This window comes from Symsagittifera roscoffensis, chromosome 5, assembly GCF_963678635.1.
Source record: "Symsagittifera roscoffensis chromosome 5, txSymRosc1.1, whole genome shotgun sequence".
NCBI classification, from domain to species: domain Eukaryota; kingdom Metazoa; phylum Xenacoelomorpha; order Acoela; family Convolutidae; genus Symsagittifera; species Symsagittifera roscoffensis.
Genome location: NC_087066.1, coordinates 7,148,238 through 7,175,494, shown reverse-complemented (window position 1 = coordinate 7,175,494; position 27,257 = coordinate 7,148,238). Strand labels below are relative to the sequence as shown.

Genomic DNA, 27,257 nt, shown 5'->3' with positions numbered 1-27,257 from the left:
AAATGACTTCCGAATTAATTCTACTTTGATTAATTTTCTTTGAATAATTTTACCGTTAAAAGTTTAACAATGAGCTGTGGTATCAAAAACTCAACAAAACTAATGAAAAATTACTTCCGAATTAATTTTACTTTGATTAATTTTCTTTGAATAATTTTACCGTTAAAAGTTTAACAATGAATTGTGGTTTCAAAAACTCAACAAAACTAATGAAAAATGACTTCCGAATTAATTCTACTTTGATTAATTTTCTTTGAATAATTTTACCGTTAAAAGTTTAACAATGAGCTGTGGTATCAAAAACTCAACAAAACTAATGAAAAATTACTTCCAATTTAATTTTACTTTGATTAAATTTCTTTGAATAATTTTGCTGTTAAAAGTTGAACAATAAACTGTGGTATCAAAAATTGAACAAAAACTAACGAAAAATGGCTTTAGAATTGTGCTACAAAATAAATTGTTCAGAATCGAAATTAACCTAAATAGTTGTTTATTTTGTTTTCCTACACAGCTCAAGTTTTATCTTTCAACATTTGATATTGACAGCCCAGAGTTAATTGATTTATTTGAAAGAAACTATAGCAGACCAATTAGGGAACTGTCAGAACAATCGGAAATTGCTTGATATACGAGCATTTTTGTTCTATAACTAAAAGAAACTGAGGCTCGGAGCCAATGATTTCAAGAAATCAGTTCCGCTATTTTTTGTTATTGAGAACGACTAAGAAAACTGAAGAAATGACCAACTTGGGACAATAAAAACACATGAGTCGGTAGAGTTGGTGAAAAAATTGAATATAATCACACTTATATCTATTTTGTACCAAATGAAAATCATGTTTGGCGAGTATCGATAAAACTTTTGATCAGAAACAAACGTCAAATTTCAATTGTTTTGACTGTCATCATTTCGCAGATATCAAGTTACAAAAACTTGTGTAGATATCAAGTTGTGTAGGGTGCAAGCTTTAATTGCAGATAATTGCCAAAATAATTGCTCATGGCAACTTAATAATGCACGTAATAGCACATTTTTTATTTTAAGACAGAAACAATTGGCTTTACAGGCAACTATTTTGATGATTTTTTTTCTGAAACTGCAGTCACGAGACAAAAAAGTTGCTTTTTATATGCAAATTGTTGTTTTACGTCTGGTAAATTTCTCTTTAACTTTTTAAGATATAAGGTTGGATAAACGACCCATGCTAAAAGAAAAAGGACTGCTCGTATCAGGGCGAAGCCCTGAATGTTCCGACTGCCTTTTAAGGTTTATGAAGCAGCAGTAATAACATAAAAAAATGAAATGAAATAAAATAAAAGGAAAATTTTTTTTTCTAGAATTTGAAATTTTTTTATGAAAATCATCCCCCCACACGCCATTTAAAGTACAAAAAGATAGATTTCGTTCCTTGTAACAAATCAATTATGGCGAATAAGCTTCGTTCAACCAATTTGGAACGATTTATAAGAAGGATTAAATCTCCGCTTACGCGTTAATAGCGCGAATTATATCGCGCGTTAATTGTCCCAAATTAGTCAAAATGGCCAAAATGGCAATCTTTAAACCCTCATAACTTTACGAAAAATTATCACAGGTGAAATATCTTTTTAAATTTAAGCTCAGGACAACAATACCTTTTGAATGATATAAAAATTCTGTCAAAAATCGCTAGTTAAAAAGTCGAAATTTGTCTGAGGAAAACAAAACCCACCCCGAGCACAAACATTCCGTTACTTTCGTATCGAAAGTCGGAACAACAAGGATTTTATTTCTTTGGAAGCTTATAAGCTTGGTTTAGTTTTATGCCGTGCAGAAGAACAGACAAAAAAATGGAAGAGTTACTAGGTCCGGTGATAAAAAGAATTCTATCTTATTGACTAATTCAAAAATCTTGAGCGCTTATACCGAAAAATTGAAAAATAAATCTTGTATTGAGAATCTTGTTTACAGATCGGAGCAATCTCTTTCCGAATTTTTTGTTAGAACAGTTTTTTGGCAGATTTTGATCAACAGCGCAAAATTACTCTCATTTTTTCCCCTTTTTCTACGACGGACATTGTAATTTTTACCATTTTTAGTATGTCGCAAGATACAGTAAAACAAGCTTTTTTGCTTCCCGAAGATCCATTTCGAGCCGATAGTTTCAAGTTTCTTGTTTGTTTGCACAGTCGTCTCCTCAGCAAGAACAACACAAAAAATAATTATAATACACTGGGTATTTTACCATTCCAAAACCAAACCTCTATCAAACTAGCTAATTTTAAATGGTTTCATCTCCCGCATCCAATTTCAAGCGTTAATAATCGATTATATTACGATTTTAGTACCAGTCTCACTGAAATTGAGAAACAATCGATTTTTATTCAATTAATAATCGATTATAATCACTCTTTTTAAAATCAAATTTTAATCAATTATAATCAATTTTAATCGATTATAATCGATTTTTTATTCGTCTATTTTTCGATAAAATTATAATAGATTATAATTGATTATAGTCCATTATTTTTATTCAAATTTCTATTTCATTAGTTTTGCACAAAAATCCATTATAATTGATTATAATTGATTATAATCCCTTTTGTTTGTCCATTTTTGTCTTCGAAGTTGCATCTAAATTGCTTATATTTTATGCTTTTTGTGGACATTGGTTTCTATAAAAAATGAGAAAAATTTTTTAAAAGTTTTCCAATAGATTCAAAATTATAAGTTTTTTTTTCATTCCTTCCCCATTAGGGTTGTTTTGTGATGCATATTTTAAGCTTTTTTAAACTCCAAAACATCAGCAAATTGATTCAGTCTCATGATTGATTCGGAAAATTTATTTTTCATATACCGCGAGAACCTTACCCTTCATATGAAAGGATCTCTATGAAACTTTTGTTTCGTGGTAAAACTTTGTGTTCAGATGAACCAAAGTGTTCAAGAGATCTCTCTTTTAGAGATTTTCTATTTGACACAAAATTAATAACCCATAAAATATATTTCGAATATCGCAAAAATTCGGCAAAATGAGAGATTATAATTGATTATAATCGATTATAATTGATTTTAAGGGTTTTTAGTAAGAATTGTAATTAATTATAATCGATTATAAGAGATTATAACCTCTTGGAAAATATCACAATTATAATCAATTATAAATCCCTTAAGGACCTAATTTTGGTAATTATAATCGATTATAATTGTCAAAAAATCATCATAATAATCCGTTATAATCGATTATTTACGCCTAAACGTGGATGCGGGCTGTTTTGTGTCAAAAATTTTTTCTTAAGTCTTGATTAATTACAGAGAAAAATAGTTATGAAGAAAAAATTAGATCATTTTTTCCTTGAAATAAAAGATTTTCTATGTACAGTTAACATTTAAATAACTTTTTATTCCAAATTCAAAAGTAAAAATCCAACAAAATCTATTAAAATCGATTATAATCCATTTCTTTTCCTTATTTTGAATATATTTTTGCACACAAAATCCTTGATCGATTATTTTTTTTATTTTGTAGAGACTGAGAATGAAAATCCAATATAATCGATTATTATCGATGAAACTTCAGTGCGGGAAGCCAAGGAAAAATTGTGAAAGCTTCTATTAAAGTTATTACTTTTGAATTTTTGTCAAAGAAGGGCGATGGAAAAAATCAAAAAAAAATGACAAATACAAATGAGGGTTGAGGTTTTTTTTGCTTATGCTAAAAAATGGATCATGTTAACTATTCCCCCCCCCCCGCAATGGTACCTTGCAAAAGACTTCCCCCCTATGAACTCACTTTTCGTTCAAGCTCAACTGGATTGGTTTTTTATTTCTCAGAAATTTGTTCTGTCGTATTCCTATTGGTTGACGTTATTGTTCGGACTTTCGATACGAAAGTAACGGAATATTTGTGCTCGGGAATGTTTTTTTTTCTTCAGACAAAATTTGACTTTTTAACCAGCAATTTCTGACAGAATTTTTAATATCATTTGAAAGATATTGTTGTCGTGAGCTCAAATTCGGAAAATTATTTCTTCTGTGATCATGATTCGTAAAGTTACGGGGGTTTGAAGATTGCTATTTTGGCCAATTTGGGACAATTAACCAGCGATATATTTCGCGCTATTAACGCGTAAGAGGAGAGTTAATCCGTCTTTCTGCCCCTCTAGAGGGGAAATAGTTAACGTGGGGAATAGTTAACGTGATCCTATAAAATAAACTAAAATTGAAATTTAATAATGGGAAATTTAATAAATAATTGAAATTTAAAAATTTTTCTTTTAATAATGGGAAAGGATTTGAAAATTGATTTTTCTCCATTTTGCCTCAGAAATCAACCCCATATACGTGACGTTCCATGTGATTATGCTGATTTGTGTGCAACATACATTAAAACCCAACAAGCCTAGAAACATCATCAAAATCAGTTTCGTATTATTTCTCTTAGAATATTCATATTGCCATCATAATCCTTCTAAAAATATCAAATGAGACTGTATGAAAACAAAAACCTTACAAATTTTTTGCATTTAAATCAACATCATTTTTTTAAAGTTCCGTTAGGGTAGTAGAAGCGCTTTTTGTCATATTAGGGCTGAAGACCCATAGAAAATCTGCTCTAATTCATTGAAAATATTTTTATGTTGTTTAGTTTTTTTGCTAGCTCTTTTTTATTACATAGACTAACACTGATTTGTTAATAGCTCTAAAAAAAGGCAAAAGCGTAATTTTTCACTGACAAATTAGCAATGTTTCATAGCCTTTTTTTGCTAAACAAGCATTGCGAATGTGTTTTTCAAGAGAAAATATCAAAAACATTTCAAGCATGATAAGCAACGAGACTGGTTATTCGAATCTCTACAGATTCGAGGACGTAATCAGAAATAACTTCCTGAATAAAGCGCTAAAAGCTGAAATTAGAAACTAAATGAACTATTGATTGTTAATATTTTTTTTTACAAATTCTTATCAATTTTTTTCATTGAATTCAATTTTTATAAGTGCTGTTTTTGCGTTTTTAGCATTGAATCAACGAGAAACAGTAACAAGATTGCTCGTATCAGGACGAAGCCCTGAATGTTCAAACTGCATTTTTAGGTCTATGGCGCAGTAATAACCTGAAAAATTTAAACACACAAAAAAAAATGAACAGTTTTTTTTTAGGATGAGATTTTTTTTTCGTACAAATCATCCCCCACACGCCATCTGAAATACTAAAGGATAAATTTCGCTCCTGGTAACAAATCAATTATGGCAAATAAACTTCTTTCAACCAATTTGGAACGATTTCTAAGGTGGATTAAATCTCCGCTTACACGTTAATAGCTCGAATTGTATCTCGCGTTAATTGTCCGAAATTGACCAAAATGACAATTTTTAAACCCCCATAATTAAAAAAATAATGATCACAGATAAAATCAACAAAATCTTTAGAATGATACAAAAACATTCCGTCAAAAATGGCTTTTTAAAAAGTCGCAGTTTGTCCGAAGAAAAAAAACCCACCCGAGCACAAATATTCAGTTACTTTCGTTAGGAAAGTCGGAACAGCGAAGTTCTGTTTCCCTGATTCAGAAGTCAACTCCGTAATTAACTATCGTTAAATCAGTAATTTTTCATATAAATTAGCGCTGATTTGTTTATTAATTATTGTTCCGACTTTAGTAACGAAAGTAACGGAATATTTGTGCTCGGGGTGGGTTTTTTCTTCAGACAACTTTCGACATCTTAACTAAGCATTTTGACTGAATTTTTTACATCAGCCAAATAATATTGTTGTCATGAGCTCAAATTTTAAAAGATAATTAACCTGTGATTATTTTTCGTAAAGTTATGGGGGTTTAAATATTGCCATTTTGATCAATTTGGGACAATTAATGCGCGCTATATTTCGCGCTATTAACGCGTAAGCGGAGATTTATTCCGTATTAGAAATTGTTCCGAATTGGTTGAAGGAAGCTTATTTGTCGTAATTGATTAGTTACTAAGAGCAAAATTAATCACTTTCTTTTTTATATGGTGTCTGGGGGGATGTTTCTCACAAAAAATCTCAATTTAAAAAAAATTCTGCATAGACCTTAAAAGGCAGTCAAAACATTCAGACCTTTGCCCTGATACGAGCAGTCTTGTTATGCTTTTCCAGCTCTGCTGAAATCTTGTTAGCACATTAGCGCTAATCGAGCGATTAAAAGTGAAAAAATTACACTGGTTTGTGTAATATTTAGCAATGGATTCGCTGGGAAATTAGATGATGATTTAGCACTGTTTTCCACTTCGACTACTATCTCGGCGTTTAAACTTTTGAAGCAGAAATAACATGACAATCTAATTGCAGTTTTTTCATGAACTTAAGGAGTATCTTGCTCAATTAACAACCTTGGGTTCAATTTCTGGACCCTACCTATAAATAGAATTATGAGGAAATTCAAATGGGTTTTCTAAGAGGGGCATATGGGAGATTAGACCTCATTAACATGTTCTTATTTCATGCCATTTGTTGTCCCATTTCCGGTCAATTTTGATCTTCCAAGAAGGATTTCAAACCACAGCGGGATTTCTGCTTGGAATTAATGGTCATTTGCACAGCTCAACAACTGCGCAACAGACGTTTTAGCCTTTTTCCTCCCCCGGTTTTCAAGCCAGTTTGGAAAAATCATCTTTTATCTGCTTATTTTTTGCAGCCAACCAGTTCACATTAGTGCAGTTGTAACTAGTCAACTAAAAATAATTATCTGCAATGAAATTCTGCTTTGATGCAATATGTCTCATTATAAAAGAAACTAACAATTCTGATCTGTTTCAAATAAAAATAGAGACAAATCTAACTATAACACGGTTTAAAAAGGTGTTTGTTCTTTGGCTTCATCTCGGTCAAACTAATATAATATGACTGTTTTTTTTTGCTTCGAGGATGTATAATTCTCTGAGAAAATCAATAAAATGTCGTAGATGCTTTTGTGTTATTCCCATATCTTTGCCAACCTTTTTTGTCGACTACTTTGATTTTCTGAGCTAAGACCTATAAAGAGTTATACCAAAGGGGAACAAGTTTGGAAAATTTGGCAACCAGAAATGAAGAAGACGGCGATCGTTCCCCCACCGAACCTTCTGCTCCTCACCGTAGGTTTCACCGTGTCTTGACAGTGCCTTTTTACTATATGACGTTTTTTGTGCTCATTTTTTTTACTAGATCAAATATGTACCAACAATTTACCTACAATGCTTCGCCTTTCCGAACATTTAGAATATGCAGATCTTGATCTTGATAAAAGCACGATCTTGTAAAGCATAAAAAAAACTAAATTCTAGCAGAGTCATTTTTGATGCAACTGAATCAAAACCAAGTTATACAGTCCTCAAACATACCATTACAACAACCAGGGGCGGTTCTAGAATTTTCTCGAGGGGGGAGGGCGGGTTTTCAATAAAAAAATTTGAAGTTTTAGAGACTTTTTTGGCTCTTTTCCAGTTCCCCCCTTTCAAATTACCCAGTTTTATGTTTGTTTTACGTGTTATTACGGGTAAATGCGTGATGTTACGCTGTAAAGTATGAAGAACAAATCTGTTTACAATTGTCGATTTGTTCGCGATGCCAAATTTCATTGCATTATGAAAATCCTAAATAAGCTTTTTAACATTGAATGTGAAAGGGGGGCAACTGGAAAACAGCCACTTTTTTTTTAGGTCGACCAAACTAATTTTCCGAGCACTCACAAGTCACTATAAAAACCCTATTTTGTCCCAATTTTCTACGCCGCAGGAACAGTTTTGAAAAAACACAGGCCAAAAACCAACCATCACAACAACCATTACAATTTTGTGACAACAACCATTACCTTCAGAAAACGCACGTTCACAAATGATAATGCGTTTTGTAGATTGAGTTGGTGCAAAAAAGTTTTCAAAAGCAGAGCTCCTTTTAATCGACCGGCGAATATTAGTTGTGATCATTTCTCAGGGAGAAACACCATTTTGTTAGACGGCTACTATATTTTCCTAAAAGAGAAAGAGCTCCAGGAGTTATTTATTTTGAATAATGAAGAATTAATTCGCCTGTAATTTCGCCTGCAACTCAAAAATTACACTCACTATCAAAAAATTAATAAAACTTTTAAAAAACTCGCGTTCTGAGCATTTGCTTCATACCAGTTTCTGGAACAAAATTTATTTGTCTTACTGGAGGGTATTTTTCGATGGATATTATTTAGCTGATTCTTAAGCCGTTCTTCAAAATCACCCGGGTTGGCAAAAAAATTATACCATACAATTTCCTATTATCAAAAAAATTTCGTATCATACAGTCTTATACTGAAAAACGACATTATAGTCGACTTGTAGTGAAAGTCGAAATTACAGTCGAAATTACAGTGAAAATTTATGATAAGCAATTTTTCGATACTCTGGAAGTAAATATCAAGTTTTCTGCCATCCTCTTAATTGCAAAAGTTGTATGAAAATAGAATAAGAGGATTTTTATACGAAATTGTATGATAAGCATTTTTCCATAAATCAAATTATAAAAAGTTTTCGTTTTGAAATTTTGTGATTTTTTTCCTCAAAATTTTCTGCTTTAGCATACGAAAAACCGAAGCGAAGGTGGCAGTTACCAAGCAGATAAACTGCATTTTGCGATATTAGCCTTTCAAGTTAATGTTGATATTGTTAAACAGAATTGCATACCCAAAAGGTAAATTTGTATATATGGGTAAAAAACTTTAAATTTTGGTGGCTTTGAAAATTTTGGTAGCTTAAAAAATCATGTTGTTGTTCATTTTAGCATATGAAAACAACAAAAATAATGTTTTTGGGTGTTTGGATTATTTGTATTGTTGAATTTTTGGGTGAAAAACTCAACCAAGTCTACCTTATAGGCACAAAATATCAAACTTTGTATGCATATTTCTTTGTAAAATTTTTAGTTGATCACAATTTTGCAATCAGAACAGGCAGAAAAAATTTACACTCAAACAAGTTTGCAAAACAAAGAAGACACTTGTTTTAACTTCAATTGTTTATTTTTTCTATAGAAAAAAAAGCATATCATAGAATTTTTATGAAATCAGTCTTTTTTGATCAAACTATTTTTTTGATGCCAAAATTGCTCACATGTCAAAACTTCTACAAATTCATATTGTTCTCTTTTAAGCTAATCAAAGATAATTTTCAAATGAAAAATGTTTCGATTAAAAAAATCGCTTATTTTACAGTTTTCTTGTAGGAAAAATTGTTTAAAAAGTTTTTTTTTCCATAGATTCCATATATTAAGTTGTGTGATAGGCACTTTTATTGTATGGACAGCAAGCCGGGCACCGAGGAAACTACTGAACAAAGAGTGTAAAAATCATGAAATATAACCTTTAGGAAATTAGAAACTAACAAAAAGCGTCCTGGATTGACGTCGCAAAGCAAATCAGATTTTGACAAAACAATGCTTACAAATGCAGGAACAATGCAAATTTGAAACATGAAAAACTGTTCTTATATTTGTTCAATTGATTGTAACTAAAAATTCAAGTACTGCCTCATAGTTGCTAATGAATCATTAGTGGTTTTCTGCGTAAGTTCAGAGAACAAATTTTAGAAATTTTGCTTTTATTTTTCAAAACTTACTCTTTGATATATTCCTATATTCATACACTTTTCAAAGGTCTGCAAAATCATAATCTAATTACAATGCTTGAAACCCAGCGTTTTAACGTAGAATCAGTTCAACAGTTTAGTTGTTTTAATCAAAAATTGATAATATAATTAATATTTCAGGCGAATTAAGTTCTTTTTTGATTTTGATTTTTGAATCAATCTGACAGAAAAAAAAATAACTTTTTCTTGGTAGTGCTCAAAATTTATATTACAAACAATAGTTTTTGACATCGTTGAAATAATTATGGTTCTTGGTGGTTCAACAACGGGAAAAGTTTGCCCTCCCCTCTACTCTTGTCGCCAAATTTTTCCAAAAGGTTTTCCTTGATTGGTATCACTTTACGGCATCCATTTTGACTGACCAACCTCAAAATTTTTCTGAAGGCGTTTTTTGGCGTCAATATAACTAGTTTTGAGGGGAAAACGCGCGTCAAAAAACGCGATTTTTGGTCAACATTTTCTAAAAAGTGCCCCTTTTGCCTGTTTTTAAAAAATTTGCCTGAGGAGCAGAAAACTTTTAACAACACAGGGTCCTTATAGTATTTTCGGAGAGCTCGGGGAAAATCAAATTGGTCGATTGAAAAAAAGGTCATTAAAATTTTCAATTTTTGAAAAACAGCCCACCCCCTAGAAAAATTTTTGCGTACGCCACAGTGTTCAGTTCAAAAAATGTAAGACCAGACGCAATATTAGCACTTAATATATAATAGTGGGTAGGGATTTAAAAAAAAAGTCAGCAGGAAATTAATTTGACACAATTGAAAGGTCATTTGCAACAATCTGCACTTATCAAGGTGCTTTGCGTTGATTCGTGCTTTCTCATTTTAGTTGGAATCTTGCTATCTCGTTAGCTAAATTGAACACCGTCTGATTTTAATAAAGATACTCTTTATCTCAACATGTTAATTGATTAATGTAGGAGTCTAGACGTTGGTTTCGACATTTAAGTGGCTGCTTTGTTTTTTTTTGTCTGAAGCTTCTGAAAGAATCAAGACACTACATGTATAAAAAGTGTATGTGTTTGTCTAAGCTGCTGAAGCCCTCAACACAGTTTTTTGAGAATAGAAGAATTAATTCAACGTGTAATTATTTCAAAAAGAGCCTCATTAATTCAGAAGCCTCGTGTAAAAAAAAACCTCTTTATTTCGAGGAAAAAAACTTAAAAACTGATGAAAAAAATACTGCATATGCGACTTACAAATCGAACATAATAGTTAACCTAATAATTAACAGTTAACCTATAAAACCAAAAAAATTTTGGGTTGAAGAAAATTAACCCGAAATTAATCAATCTTATATCGCTTCAGGAATTAACCCTCAACAGGTATAACGGCTTTTTTCTCTCGGTAAAAATTCTGATTAAAAATTATTTATAAGAATTCTCTTTTTGCAATATCCCCGCCAGACTAATCCAAATTGTATTGGACAACTAATTTTTAAGGGTCAATCAATGATAAAATGCCAGTATAATGAAAGCCTCATGCAGGGTTGCGATTATATAAGAATCATGTAATATCGGCTCCTCCCTCCCCCCACTTGTGAATTCTTAAAAATTATTTGAATAAGAATTTTTACCTGCGAAAAAGAGCCGTTATATCTATTGAGGGTTAATTAGAATAAAGATTATGTAATATATCTCAATATCCAGGCAACAGAAAAGCCCACTCCAGGAAGAATGTAATAACACACTTAAAAGTTTATCTCTTGATTCGGATTGAATTTTATGAGAAAAAAATATAATTTTTTTATTAATGAACAACGGCTTTTTTTATCTGAAATTGCATAAAACAAACCTAATTCGGAAAAACGAGTATAATGTTTTTTTGGATAAATCCATGAGTCGCCCGCATCCAGTTTCAAGCGTTAGTAATCGATTATATTACGGTTTTAGAACCAGTCTTACTAAAATTGAGAAACAATTGATTATAATCCATTATTTTTATTCAAATTTCTAATTCATTAGTTTTGCTCAAAAATCCATTATAATCGATTATAATTGATTATAATCCCCTTTAATTAGTCCATTTTGTCTTCAAAGTTGCATCTAAATTGCTTATTTTTTTTGCTTTTTGTAGACGTTGGTTCCTATGACGAATCAGAAAATTGTTTTTAAAGTTTTCCGATCAATTCAAATTTATAAGGTTTTTTTTTTAAATTTCTTCCCCATTAGAGTTGTTTTGTGATGCATATTTTAAGATTTTTTTAACCACCAAAGCAAATTTATTTTTTTTCATGATTGATTCGGAAGATTTATTTTTCATCTACCGCGAGAACCTTTCCACTAATATGAAAAGATCTCTGTGAAACTTTTGTTTTGTGGTAAGAATTTGTGTTCAGATGAACCAAAGTGTTCAAGAAATCTCTCTTTTAGAGATTTTCTTAATGACACAAAATTAATAACCCATAAGATATAACTCGAATATTGTTTTGGTCTGACAAAATTTTGGCAAAATAAGAAATTGTAATTGATTATAATTGATTTTAAGGGTTTTTTGTAAGAAATATAATAAATTATATTCGATTATAAGAGATTATTATCTCTTGGAAAATATCACGATTATAATCAATTATAAATCCTTTAAACACCTAACTTTGGCAATTATAATCAAATATAATTGTCAAAAAACCATCATAATATTCGTTATAATCGATTACTTACGCCTAAACTTGGTTGGCGGTGGTCTGATATTTAAGCCAGGGGAGGTTGCAGATTATCTTTTGATTTTTGCTAAAGTGTCAACTTTTGATTTGAGCTGACCAATTTGATGGTCCGAATTCTCCCAAAAAAGTTTTTCTGCAAACATGTCAAAATGCCGGGCGCCTTCAGAAACATCCATCTCTGGTGTAGTCCTCCGGTTTATTCAAGTAAACTTACAAAGGAAATATAAATTTCATAAAGGGCTGAGAGTAGATCAAAGAAATTACTTCGGAGCGGCGGCTTCGCTTTGACATTTTGATTACTTTCAATTTCAACCTTGATTGCTTTCCGAGAAAAGGTCTAAGAAAGAATCGAAAGGCACCAAATTAATTACCTTCAATCAGCAATTAATTAAATTGCTTGAGGGTACATCAAGTTTCATTTCCTTGACTACCATTAATCTTGACTTCGAAATGTTTTCCTAGTAGATGCCTAGGTCTAAGGATGCTTGAGGCGTTAATTCGTCTCAAGCAGGCGACAGTCGGTAGTGTTGCAAGCACTTGCAACTCTTCGCAGATTAATTTGCTATATAATTATAAAATAAAAGCAACTCGAAGTAATTTAATTTAGTTAAGCACAGAGCAACCAAACGGACATGCTTTTGCGAATGTGGGATTCGATATGGATGGAACTACAAAGCAATTAATCCAGATTAAATTGACTTGCGTTGAATTGTCTTTTTCTAATTGCCGCCATGCCCTAAGGACGATACTTTTTGTGGACCATTTCTCCTACTCGTGTCTGTACAAAACAGTCCCATACAAAACAGTCCAATACAAAACAGTCCGAAAAAACATAGCAAAATACAAAAAAACAGTCCCATACAAAACAGTCCCAAAAATAGTCCAAAAAATAGTCCAAAAAACAGTCCCATTGATCGAAGTGATAATTGTTCTAGAAGCTGATAAGTAAAGTTATCTCATATTAAACACATTTTGATACCAACTAATCCGGATAACAATAGGTACTATAGTAGAGAAATTATAACAACCTAGATAACATCAGCGGCCACTCAATAAAAGCAATAATCTTCGAAACATTAAAGTTAACGCAATTTAAGAAAGTGGACTCTTTTTTTAATCTAAGCAAAAAGAGACAGGTTGTTCAATCTGTTTCATTTGCAAACACTTGACAACACTCAATAAAAACGAAATTCACTATCTATCGATGGAAATCATACTTACAAACAAAAATTCTGAGTTACTGATTTTTGAAGGGTATGCTTATATTAAACACAGAACACTGGCAGACAACTCCCTTTCCTGGCGCTGCGGACAAAGTAGCTGCAATGGCCGTGTGCGTACAAAGGACGACTCCGTTGAGATCGTTAAAGGTCACTGCCACTTCCCCGATCCAGCTGACATCGAAAAACGTAAGTTCAGAAAAACACTTAAAGATCGAGCAGCAGTATCCGATGTAACACCGCGACAGACTATTTTCGCAGCTCAACGTGATGTGAACCGAGAAACAGCTGTTCATTTACCTAGTTATTCTGCTAATCAGCAAGCTGTAAATAGAGTTCGACGCGAAAAAAGACCAAAGATGGCAGAGCCAACATCGCTGACTGGCTTTGAACTACCACTGGCTCTACAGAAAACCCACGATGGAGAGCAGTTCCTTCTTAACGATTCTGGTCCCCAAGATGAAAATCGGGTTATTGTGTTCGCCACGTTACCTGGATTAGACTTACTATCTTTATCGGATGATTGGTTCTGTGATGGAACGTTTTCGACTGCTCCCAATGTTTTCTATCAGATTTATACTATACACGCTTCTGTTGAAGGATGCCTTATTCCTATTGTTTACGCTCTGCTACCCGACAAAAAGGAATCAACTTATTGTCGCCTTCTCAGTATTCTTAAATTTGATTCCCCAAAACGCGTCAAGGACGACAGAAGCCCAGATTTGATATGGAGCAATGGAGTTGCCATCAAAGAGTAAAAAACGACCTTCCCCGCACCAACAACGCTGTAGAAGGTTGGAACAGCAACTTCGTAAAACTGGTCAATAGTAAGCATCCATCATTCCCAAAACTGATCGAGAAGTTCCAGGACGAGCAAAAAAGACGCGGAAATACTGTTGGAAAAAATGTGCGCAGGACAAAAAGTAGCCAGACCCAAAAAAGCTAAATACCAAAAACTCGACAAAAACTTGATCACTATGATTAAGTCATATCAACCCAACGATATCATTGGGTTTTTGAAAGGATGCAGTTGTAATATTAAATTATAATCAGACTTTTCTTTTCTTTTTAATTTTCACATTTATTCCATATTGCCAAGCAATAAAATTTTTCCAAGTTAATTAATTTCCTTGATTTTTCAAAGTTGAGCTAGGGTCGATTTGAAACCGGCAAAATAATGAATACATACAAGGTGTTGATTTTTCTTTTCCCTCCGCCCAACCCTCTAAGGTTGAACCCTTTGTTGTACCCTAGATATACCCGTTATCATATTTACCCGAATTTCAACTTTTTTCGGAAAATTGGAAAATTTTTTGTGCCGCCGGAGATTCGATCCTTTGATCTCTAGAGTTTGAGACTAACGCTTTAACCACTATACCATGAATCCTTTGATTTTCATCCAAATTATTGTTCCAAATTTGGCTCTTTGATCTTTAATTGCCCCTGTTTGAGTTTTCAAAGCGTAGATCAATTCGGTCGGCGCCAAAAGATCAAGGTCATGAAATTCAACTGGTTTTGGACTGTTTTGTATGGGACTGTTTTTTAGAACCTTTTTTTGATGTTTCGGACTCTTTTGTATGGGACTGTTTTGTATGGGACTGTTTTGTATATGCACCCTCCTACTCCATTAGTGGACCGCAAAAGAACAGCAAGTCCCCTCCGCCCTCAATATAGAAACAATAGCTCAATTTCCACCAAAAAAAATCCATCATTTTGATTGTGTACGTCTGTGATATAGAAAGATCAAAAACCATCACGTTTAAAATTAAACCAGTAGCGCAGAAGATGTTGAAAAAGTATCAGGAGTTTTATTAAAAGTATATTAATACTGAAAGTGTGTTTAGAGGCATGCATGTTAAAGAAGATTGCTCGTATATTAGGGCGAGGCCCTGAATGTTCCGACTGCACTTTAAGATCAATTAAAAATTTTGTTTATTCCAAATTGAACAAAGTAGCAACTTTCAATCCTCCCTAACTTTGCAAAAAATGATCACAGGCAAAACTTCTTTTTAAATTTGAGCTCAAATTTACATTGTCTCACAGATATTATTCAAAAAAATTCATTAGAAATTGCTTTATTAAGAAGTCAAAAATTGACTGAATAAAAAAACCACGCCAAGCATAAGAATTCCGAAATTTCATTGAAAATAAAACAAAAATAAAAAAAATACTTTGCAAAAACTCCGATCTTGTTCCAATTTTTATTTCAGCGAGCAAAAAATGAACTTTACATCAAATTGATTAAATTATAGATTTTACTGAGCTGTTTTTTGTTCCAACTTTCGAAGAAAATGAAAGGATGAAAACTAGGGGTGGTTTCCTTGTCAGACTGATTTGATTTTTCAGTCAGCGTTTTTGGACATATTCTTTTATACCATCTGATGAACTGGACTCGAATATAAAACAATTAAACTGCCTCAATTGCTTGCCATGAAGCTACAGAGAAATGATTTTGACTTGCGTTGGCCCATTTAGGAGATTAAAGCGCAAAAAATTCCAATTTTTCCAAAGGCGCAAGAAATTCCAAGAGTGCTGAAAAACTATCTACGCTTGAATAACTCGAGCTATTGTTCCGACTTTCGTAACGAAAGTAAAGGAATATTTGTGCTTGGGGTAGTTGTTTTAGACAAAACTCGACTTTTTAACTAGCCATTTTTGACGGAACTTTTCTATATCATTCCAAAGGTATTGTTGACTTGAGCTTGAATTTGAAAAGATAGTTTTTCGTAAAATTATGGGGGTTTAAAGATTGCCGTTTTGGCCAACTTGTGACAATTAACGCGCGATATAATGAGCGCTTTTAACGCGTAAGCGGAGATTTATTCCGTCAAAGAAATCGTTCTTATTGTTCCGACTTTTGATACGAAAATAACGGAATATTTGTGCTCGGGGTGGGTTTTTTTTTCTTCAGACAAAATTCGACTTTTTAACTAGCCATTTCTGACGGAATTTTTTATATCATTCCAAAGGTATTGTTGACTTGAGCTTGAATTTGAAAAGATAGTTTTTCGTAAAATTATTGGGGTTTAAAGATTGCCGTTTTGGCCAACTTGTGACAATTAACGCGCGATATAATGAGCGCTTTTAACGCGTAAGCGGAGATTTATTCCGTCAAAGAAATCGTTCTTATTGTTCCGACTTTCGATACGAAAATAACGGAATATTTGTGCTCGGGGTGGGTTTTTTTTCTTCAGACAAAATTCGACTTTTTAACTAGCCATTTCTGACGGAATTTTTTATATCATTCCAAAGGTATTGTTGACTTGAGCTTGAATTTGAAAAGATAGTTTTTCGTAAAAATTATTGGGGTTTAAAGATTGCCGTTTTGGCCACTTTGTGACAATTAACGCGCGATATAATGAGCGCTTTTAACGCGTAAGCGGAGATTTATTCCGTCAAAGAAATCGTTCTTATTGTTCCGACTTTCGATACGAAAATAACGGAATATTTGTGCTCGGGGTGGGTTTTTTTTTCTTCAGACAAAATTCGACTTTTTAACTAGCCATTTCTGACGGAATTTTTTATATCATTCCAAAGGTATTGTTGACTTGAGCTTGAATTTGAAAAGATAGTTTTTCGTAAAAATTATTGGGGTTTAAAGATTGCCGTTTTGGCCACTTTGTGACAATTAACGCGCGATATAATGAGCGCTATTAACGCGTAAGCTGAGATTTAATCCGTCTTTTAAATCGTTCCAAATTGGTTGAAAGAAGCTTATTTGCCATAATTGATTTGTTACAAGGAACGAAATCTATCTTTTTGTACTTTATATGGCGTGTGGGGGATGATTTTCATTAAAAAACTTCAAATTTTAGAAAAAAAATCATTTTCTTCTATTTCATTTAATTTTTTATGTTATTACTGCTGCTCCATAAATCTTAAAAGGCAGTCGGAACATTCAGGGCTGCGCCCCCTGATACGAGCAGTCTTGCTCGTTCTTATAATGAGCGCTGTTAACGCGCAAACTGAGATTTATTCCGTCAAAGAAATCGTTCTTATTTGAAATCTTTGCCATAACGTATTTGTTACTAGGAGCAAAACCTATGACTTTGTAATTTATATGGCGCGTACAAAAAGTCACAAAAAAGACAAAAAATTTATCTTTTTTTTATTACATAAATTTTTTCATTTTATTACTGCTGCATAGACCTTCGCTTTGCTCTGAACGAACAGTCTTGTGAAAGTTTAGTATAAAACAAGACTGCATTTATCCCAGGGCAAAGCACTGAATGTTTTGATTTTATTTTAAGGCGAAGACAAATTTTGGTTTTGAAACTGGAGAAAAGAAAACAAACAAGAAAAAAGAACTTTTTTTCATTTTTGTTTCAACTTATCCCCTCTCAAGCCATAGTAGGGTAAAATTTAGTGCCTTGCATCTTCATAATAAGACCAAATGATTTGCCTCATTTTAAATTGGAACGCATTAATCCGCCGCTTACGCGTGTTATAAGAACGCAAGTTATCAATCGTTAATTATCTCAATAATTTTCTAAAATTGGCCAAGCAAGCAGTTTTCAAAACTCGATAACCCTACGAAATTTGATCACAACGAAAATCACACAAACCAAAAAAGGTGAAAAAACTCAATTCATTCGTTATCTTACTCCTGGTGCATCCATCACCGTTTTAAAAAATTTTAAGCTCAGTTTATCGACTCTTTTTCGCAACGATAAACTATATTCAAGTTCTTTTTTCCTTGTCATGTTTTTTGCCTGTTCGTATCGGCTGGTAACTTTAAATTATAATACAATAATGATTTGTGTTTATAAACTTTGTACTTTTTTTACAAACCAGAATGCTGATAAATGAGTCTCCTCAAAAAATTAAAAGCGGAAACCATCATCTTGAAACGGAGTCCGCGGTGCTTTTGACTCATCTCTTTAAACGACATTTGATGACGCCAAAAGAAAATATTTTACCGAGTGAAGTTATTTGATGTATTTTGGGTGACAACCACTCGCTTCTATAGCTATTTCATCGCCAATTTCTAAGGTTTGTTCTAAATTGATGCACTTTCAGATTTCCATGTTTTGTTCTTTAAATGATGACGCCTGTTCTTTAAATTCAATGAACTTTCAAATTGGCTGAGCATGTTCACAATGAAATATGTGCAATGCTTAACATGGTTTCCGTTCATTTTTACATAAAGGCGGAATCAATTTTGGCCAATGTAGGTGTCCACATATAAGAGGTGCTTCAAAGACCATTTGCTTGTAAAAGTATTGAGGTTGAGAGCATTTTGAAAGAAAAGAGTGTCAAGAAAAACTGCAGTCGGGAAACACTTAGAAAGCAAAAGCATAGCTTAAAATCACTTTTTGAAAAACGATTTATTTTGCGAAACGATAAAAAAATCTTACGCCCCATTGAAGATATTAACTCCCCAAAATCAAATTTAAAAAGAAATTTTTCTTCCGATTAATTTTTGACAAATATTGAGAGTTTGAAAATTGTCAATTTGGCCGTGCTCTAGATTAACTTGTGACAATCTAACTTGTGACAATTAACGCGCGATACAATGAGCGCTTTTAACGCGTAAGCGGAGATTTATTCCGTCAAAGAAATCGTTCTTATTGTTCCGACTTTCGATACAAAAATAACGGAATATTTGTGCTCGGGGTGGGTTTTTTATTCTTCAGACAAATTTCGACTTTTTAACTAGCCATTTTTGACGGAAATTTTTATATCAGTCAAAAGGTATTGTTATCCTGAGCTTAATTTTGAAAAATATTTTACCTGTGATTGCTTTTCGTAAAATTATGAGGGTTTAAAGATTGCCATTTTGGCCATTTTGACCAATTTGGGACAATTAACGCGCGACATAACTCGCGCTATTAACGCGTAAGCTGAGATTTAATCCGTCTTATAAATCGTTCCAAATTGGTTGAAAGAAGCTTATTTGCCATAATTGATTTGTTGAGAGCAAAATCTATGACTTTGTAATTTATATGGCGCGTACAAAAAGTCACAAATAAGACAAAAAAATTTAACTTCTTTTTTATTACATAAATTTTTTTCATTTTATTACTGCTGCATAGACCTTCGCTTTGCTCTGAACGAACAGTCTTGTGAAAGTTTAGTATAAAACAAGACTGCATGTATCCCAGGGCAAAGCACTGAATGTTTTGGTTTTATTTTAAGGCCAAGACAAATTTTGGTTTTGAAACTGGAGAAATGAAAACAAATAAGAAAAAAGAACTTTTTTTCATTTTTGTTTCAACTTATCCTTCTCAAGCCAAAGTAGGGTAAAATTTAGTGCCTTGCATCTTCATAATAAGACCAAATGATTTGCCTCATTTTAAGCTGGAACGCATTAATTCGCCGCTTACGCTTGTTATAAGAACGCAAGTTATCAATCGTTAATTATCTCAATAATTTTCTAAAATTGGCCAAGCAAGCAGTTTTCAAAACTCGATAACCCTACGAAATTTGATCACAATAAAATCACACAAACCAAAAAAGGTGAAAAAACTCAATTCATTCGTTATCTTACTCCTGGTGCATCCATCACCGTTTTAAAAAATTTTAAGCTCAGTTTATCGACTCTTTTTCGCAACGATAAACTATATTCAAGTTCTTTTTTCCTTGTCATGTTTTTTGCCTGTTTGTATCGGCTGGTAACTTTAAAGTATAATACAAAAATGATTTGTGTTTATAAACTTTGTACTTTTTTTACAAACCAGAATGCTGATAAATAAGTCTCCTCAAAAAATTAAAAGCGGAAACCATCATCATGAAACGGAGTCCGCGGTGCTTTTGACTCATCTCTTTAAACGACATTTGAAGACGCCAAAAGAAAATATTTTACCGACTGAAGTTATTTGATGTATTTTGGGTGACAACCACTCGCTTCTATAGCTATTTCATCGCCAATTTCTAAGGTTTGTTCTAAATTGATGCACTTTCAGATTTCCATGTTTTGTTCTTTAAATGATGACGCCTGTTCTTTAAATTCAATGAACTTTCAAATTGGCTGAGCATGTTCACAATGAAATATGTGCAATGCTTAACTTGGTTTCCGTTCATTTTTACATAAAGGCGGAATCAATTTTGGCCAATGTAGTTTTCCACATATAAGAGGTGCTTCAAAGACCATTTGCTTGTAAAAGTATTGAGGTTGAGAGCATTTTGAAAGAAAAGAGTGTCAAGAAAAACTGCAGTCGGGAAACACTTAGAAAGCAAAAGCATAGCTTAAAATCACTTTTTGAAAAACGATTTATTTTGCGAAACAATAAAATCTTACGCCCCATTGAAGATATTAACTCCCCAAAATCAAATTTAAAAAGAAATTTTTCTTCCGATTAATTTTTGACAAATATTGAGAGTTTGAAAATTGTCAATTTGGCCGTGCTCTAGATTAATTTATGCACACGTTGTCGATTTCATCCATAATCCTGAAACCGTTATGCGAACTATTCATGTGTCGCAAAATATTCCGCACAAGAAAGTTGTTCCAAATTGGTTTGACTCCAGCTAATCGGTCGTAATAATTTTGTATTGATCAAATTTTTACAATTAGTCTTTGATATTGTCCAAAAATTATCGTTTTTTCAATGTTGTCTTTTACCAAAAACTATTGGATATGGATTAGGGGCAGTCAGATATACGTCGGATAATGCCCTGATATACAAGCAGTCTTGTTCTTCCTATTGAAATTTTTATTCAAGCTAAGTTGTTTCCAGTTACAACTTCAGAAACAAAATGTTTTTTTTTCAATTAGCTACAATGATTCGAACGTTCTGTTCAATTAGCACAACAATCGAATACTCTTGATCAGTCCAAAATAGCCATCATGTGATTGCGGACGTTTTCTTATTAATAAGGAATTGTTCCGACACTTGAAATAGGAAACAATTTTTGTGCTCGGGTGTGTTTCATTTTTTTCCCTCAAAAAATCAAGTATCACAAATAATCATCAAAATGGGTCGATTGAATTGACACATCATATTATAGTCATTTCAGTCGTAATTCAATAAATTCAAGAGGTTTTCCAAGTGTTGAGAAAAAAGGATGAAAATTTTGTTTTGTAGTCTAATTTTGAATGAACAAAGCAATCAAGCAGGCTTAAGAACAGAATTCGAATAGTGTTAATCTTGCAATGCAGTTTAAGCCTTGGCTATTCAGTTTCTCTACAGTAAAAATAGTAGCCGAATTTTTTTTAGCGTGTTCGGTATATTTTGTATTTTTTTTCATTTTTGGAGAAAATTCTTTCCCTAATACCGAAATATTTTATAATCGATTTTTTTTCTAATTTTTAGGCGTCTTTTTATCTTTTTTCTTCAGATCACGATCAAAGCACAACCTTTGGAAAAAAACTGTTTTTTTTTTAAGTTTTTCTTTCTTTTTTCTGACTGTGGTCGGAATTTTCTGTGCTACTTGCAGAGCAACTGGGTATCCCTGTTGAAATATCAGAAGCATATAAGCTGTATTTTGATCGGAGCTGTCTGTATTATACTGAGGCACATTTCATTTTCTTAAAAATAAAGTGTAGCTGATCTAGTTTTTTTTTCGTTTTGTAGTTAAGCACCCAATTAAACTTTTATTTTGCTTTAAGGTTTTATCTTCTGAAAAATTTTCCAAATTGTTTGCATAAAAGACTTCCTGTCATCAAAAAATTTCTCTAAAATCAAAGCGATAAAATAGCAATTGCTGAGCACTTACTTGTTTCTTATAGAAAGGATGTGCCCAGGAAGCAATTACTTGTGCCGAAAAAAGGTCAACGGTTCTTCGTTGTTCGCGACTCAATTGAGAATTGCTTATAAAAATTGGAATCCATAGAGGAAGGAGAATGTCTACTTTTTTTTATAAAACAGGTTATTGCTTTTCATGACCAAACCTTTCACGCGCAACTTTTAACAGTGAACTTCGCACTTTTTTAATCAAGTGACGCCTGAGTTAAAAGATACTAGCTATATGGCCTTGTTTAACCATTTGTTTTAATCATCTGTAATATCAGGCCCCGTAAAGTTTGGTTATTATTCAGATGAAAGAAGAATTAGTTTCCACTGAATGATGTTTTTCCTAAAGAATTTTAGTTAGTTATTTTATCGAACTGACTTCAAAGTGTTTTTTTTGCATAAAAACATTTTCATCACTATGGCAAAACCTGACAAAAACATAAAAAGAGAACCTAAAAAAAGCAAAGAGTTATTTAATGAGCCCATTAAAAATTATTAATTTCAACTGCAAACAAAAAGTTAAGAAAGAAAATAACTAGAGGGAAAAGATCAAACAATAAGACAAAACTCTGATTTTTCAGTTTGTTTTTCTAGGATAATGAATTAGCTTCTGATAAATCTTTTTATCTTACTTCAAAAAAATCTGACTTTAAAAAAATTAAAAAGTTGAACCGAATTGAGTCAACGCTTACGCGTTTCATGCACAAAAAATATAGACGGTTAATAGTTCCATATTAGGCAAATTGGAAACTTTTAATCCCTTAGAACTTACACAAGTTTCACAAGAGAAATAGTTTTTTTTAATTAAGCTCATTTTTTAATGAGACCAAATTTTCAGTCAATTTTTTCCAAAGTAGGAACAACAAGCAAGAATTTCAAGTTTCGTCGGACAATTATTTCATAACCCAAAAAATAAGCTTCAAATAGATTGAAATCGGTTGAAAAATTCCGATTTCCCGCTTCACTCCTGTAAAAATTCTTGTTTCAAATCAAAACATAATTGAAAAACTAACTTGCTGCGACTTGGTAATGAGCTAGACTGTTTAGCTAAAATCAAAGACTTAAATAGCTAAAGAAAGCATCAAACATGTTATTTTCAAAGGATAGCTGACATTTCGGCATTGCAATTTTTAAAACGCATGCGGCCTTTCATGGTTTCAAAAAACACTTTGATCAAAAGGTTGCCATTATAACGACGCAGTTAAATTTTTATCCGTCTTTTGAAAATTGATTTACTGCCACAGGTATCGGAAGTTTTCTTTTCTTAAACATTTTCTCCGATCAGTTTTAAAGCAGCTGAAGTTGATATTTTGAAGAAAAAAATTAGAATAGCTCAATTTTTGTCAAACGTTTTCCAAATTTTAAAGAAATTTCTGCCCTGATATACGTGAAGTTTTGTTTTAGTATGTCAAAAACAATTAATGTTCTGAAAATTTCCACTGTGCGTCATACGCTTTTAGTGCAATATTTTGAATTATAGGATCATTTTCGAAAATCGGGCTTGCTAAAAAGCATTTTGACCATGTTCGATGGAAAAAAAAGAATGCTCAAAATAGAGTTCACTATCTGTTAACGTTTTATGATATTCTAGCCTGTATACAGAATGTCTTTTCTGCAGTGTTTTCTCAAAATTTTTTAAGACTGAAAGGTTGTGACAAAATGTTTTTCTCCAGGCCATTCTCGTTTTTCAAAAAACAATTTTTGACAAAATTTGAAAACAAAATCCGAAATACATTGTTGTACCGAGAAGAAAGATACTTAAATAGTAATACTGTAAAATTATAGGAGTTTAAGGATTGCCAACTTGGCTATATTGGGACAAAAAAAGCGCGACATATTTCGTGCTACTAAAGCGTCAGCAGAGATTTAAGCACTCTTTAAATTCGTTCCATGTTGAATTTATGCTTGCAGTTTGATCTTTAGAAAACTTTGCTGAATACAAAATAAGTTACTTTGTACTTTATTCAGCAAGTGGGTGAAAGATTTACAAAAATCTTGAAAATTTCATCAACATCTTTTCATTTTCTCAGCTTTTAATTCAATAACAATCACTACTCCATGCCACAAAAAGCAATCGAAAAAATTAGGGCTTCGCTGTGATGGGAGCAAACTTTTTTTTTGCTTCAACCTATAGACGTTTTTCATCAATTCTACATTTTTCAAATTAGGAGCTTATTAGAAAGGGATAGTTTATGGCTGGATCAAGTTTCTTTTCAGTAGAAATCAGATAGTTTTTCCATCATGTTGCAGCAAAATGTCAGTAGCAATTTGAGCTTAAAATACAAAAAATAATGTAAGATCAATTAAAATAATGCTCAAATTATTAAATGCTATATTGCGCAAAGGCAAAAATTTTCCTTTCAAAAGCTTTGGTGACAAATCAATAACTTTAGGACAAAGAAAATTCATCTGCCGCAATAAGGGACACATTAATTGAAATAATTTACACAAAAACGCGTCAACTAAAGCAGACCTACTCAGCCGTCATTCGCTTGATTTTTTTGAAAATAAAGAGCATCCAACATCGGTAACCAGAAAAACGGAGACTAATAACACCATAGTTAATTTAAAAGTTGCAAAATCTTTAAGTAAATTAACGATAATAATTACCTAAGAGTTATATCATTTTAACCAAAATAAAAAGCAAAAATTTTTGCGTTGCTTGTGTTGCCTCGTCAACAAAATGGTCTGCATTTTCGGCTAATCAGACCAATTTAAGTCAAAATTGGTATAAAATTTATTAGTTGACTACTTTTGGTTTATGGACTTATTTTGTTTTTATTGGTTACTAATTTTATCAAACTAATTTCTTTTATAATCTTGTATGAAAATATCAAAAACAGGCAATTTGTTTCTTTCATCTGTCTAACGTCTTCATATTTTCTGGATCTTCAATTTATGTCTTTGGAACTTCAACAGAGTAGTTTTGCTTGCACTTCCATAGACAAAAAAAAAGCCATATTGGTACAGCTGCTGAAGGAAAATTTGAAAGTTTTCATCAACTGTTTTGGTTTATAAAATTTCTTGTGGAATTCAAAATTGAAATTCACTTGTTTGACTGTTTATTTGTGCCTCGCAAGGTTCTGAAACACACAATTTTTGGTCAATGTTGTTGCCTAAAATTTTAACAACTTTTTGGGGTTGTGTTCAGGGGCGGATTTAGAATTTTTTCGATGGGGGGCGGATTTTCAAAAAAATTTCGACCAAATTGATTTTCGTATTTTTCCTAAAGCACTAAAAAGAAGCTGTTTTGGCGAAATTTTCTGGGCCGCAGGCAAATTTTCGGAAAAAAGTCAAAATAGCCGTTTTTGGGCACTTTTTGGAAAATTTTGACAAAAAATTGCGTTTTTTTTTGGCGCGCGATCTCCCTCAAATTTAGTTTAGTATATATTGGCGCCAAAGTTTTAGAGTCTGTCACCAAAAATGGATTTCTTAAAAAGTACCAAAGGGGAACCCTTCGGGTCGGCAGGGGGTCGAATCCCTGAGGGAGAAGGGGCGTCCCCCCCCCCCCTAAATCCGCCACTGGTTGTGTTGATTTATCCATTAATGCCATGAATGAATGACTAAGTTTATATCATAGTCAATCCAATTTGCTTCGTTAATTTACTATCGATATTTGTTTTGTTAAGTTCAATAATGCGTCAGCCCGATCTAAAGTTGTGGGATCTTTTGAAAAGAGTGAAGGCATTCTTGCTTATCAAGCTTCGATTCTTATCGGTCAATTGCTACTCAGAACAACCCTCGCTGACTACTTATTTCCTCAAGAAAGGATGTACCTGGGGTCTTATTACCTAATACAAAATAGGTCAAAGATTCCTAATAACCCAAAGCTTTGACTAGAATTACTTTTAAAGAGAGGGAAAGACAAAAGTGCGGTCATTGGCAGAGAAAAGGTTATTGATTTGCAGGATTGCAAAAAAGTTAAACCAAATTGATACCAAAATCTAAGATAGCTGCAGTTTTTTAACAGTTTCCCTAGGTAACAAAATACCGTCCAAACTCTTTTTTTATCCACTAGTACTATAAAAGGGGTTTTTAGACTTGACTCTAAGCTGTACTCATGACCTCATTTTTTTGGAATAATTTCACAAGTGAGTTTCATAAAATTTCAATTAGCCATAAAAATTTCAAATGTGTTTGTTGAAGGCGGTGGTCGGTTTGTCAAAAAATTAGATGTTACATTTTCTATTTCACATAACGCCTATTTTTTGCCTAATTAGATACCCTTGTGAATAATTTTAATATTTTTGATATGATTTTTGAATCATTTTTGAAGGTCGTATGAGAAAAATTGCCTTCAAACACTCTTGAATTTTGTAATGGCTGAAACCTTTACCAAAAAATTACCACAAAAACTTAATGAATATTGACGAGGCACTCCAATTAAAACTCAAACTCAAAGAAAAAAGTCAGTTTTGGAAGAAATAACAGCATCTGAAAAGAAAACGGCTAAAAGGCACGAGAAATGCACAAAAACAATTTCTTCTTTCGTTTGACATAAATTGCTCCCAAAAAATATAATTTATTTTTTATGGCGGTTAAACCTTTTTAAACGGAAGAAAAAAATAAAAGAAAAGAAAAAAAACTTTCATTAAAAAAACTGTTGCTAGCTCCATAGCTTCATGTTAATTGAAAAGCAGTGAATAGACAATTTTAGGTTTCCTTTTATCGTAAAATCTGGTTGTATAATAGTAAAAATATAAACCGAGATACCAGAAAACTCTTTTATTGATTGAGACTGTAAGTAGAAGTCTTAATTGTGCAAATTTCATTGACATTCTAAATCGAGTAGAGCCTACACATTGTTTTCGCTGCTAAAAATGGATCTCAACTTTTTCTGAAAGAGACGAAAATGGAAAGTAAAAGCAATTAAAACATTTTCGAATAAATCGAAGACTAAAATGTCACTCAAAACTGTTTTTATTGGTCGAGGGAAAAAACAAGATACTATTGATTAAAATCATTATTGCATCACACATTGATCAAAAACGCAATAGACCCTTTATTTGGTTGGCACTTTTTTTCACCAAAAAAAGAGTGGCTATCAGAAAATGAGGTTATGGCAGTTCTTTTAAGATGGTT

General features: G+C 32.4%; 2 protein-coding genes across 4 annotated transcripts in view; one reads left to right on the top strand and one right to left on the bottom strand.

The window, feature by feature from the left end:
- LOC134845584 (uncharacterized) overlaps window positions 1-27,257 on the bottom strand; it is a 482,353-nt gene that overhangs the window by 89,659 nt on the left and 365,437 nt on the right. The gene's annotated exons all lie outside the window — the stretch shown is intronic.
- The window catches only part of LOC134846581 (uncharacterized), a 40,147-nt gene continuing 26,749 nt past the window's right edge, over window positions 13,860-27,257 (top strand). Inside the window, exon 1 of the mRNA XM_063863965.1 lies at window positions 13,860-14,254. Within this exon, the coding sequence (XP_063720035.1) occupies window positions 13,860-14,254 (395 nt within the window). The remainder of the gene's footprint in view (window positions 14,255-27,257) is intronic.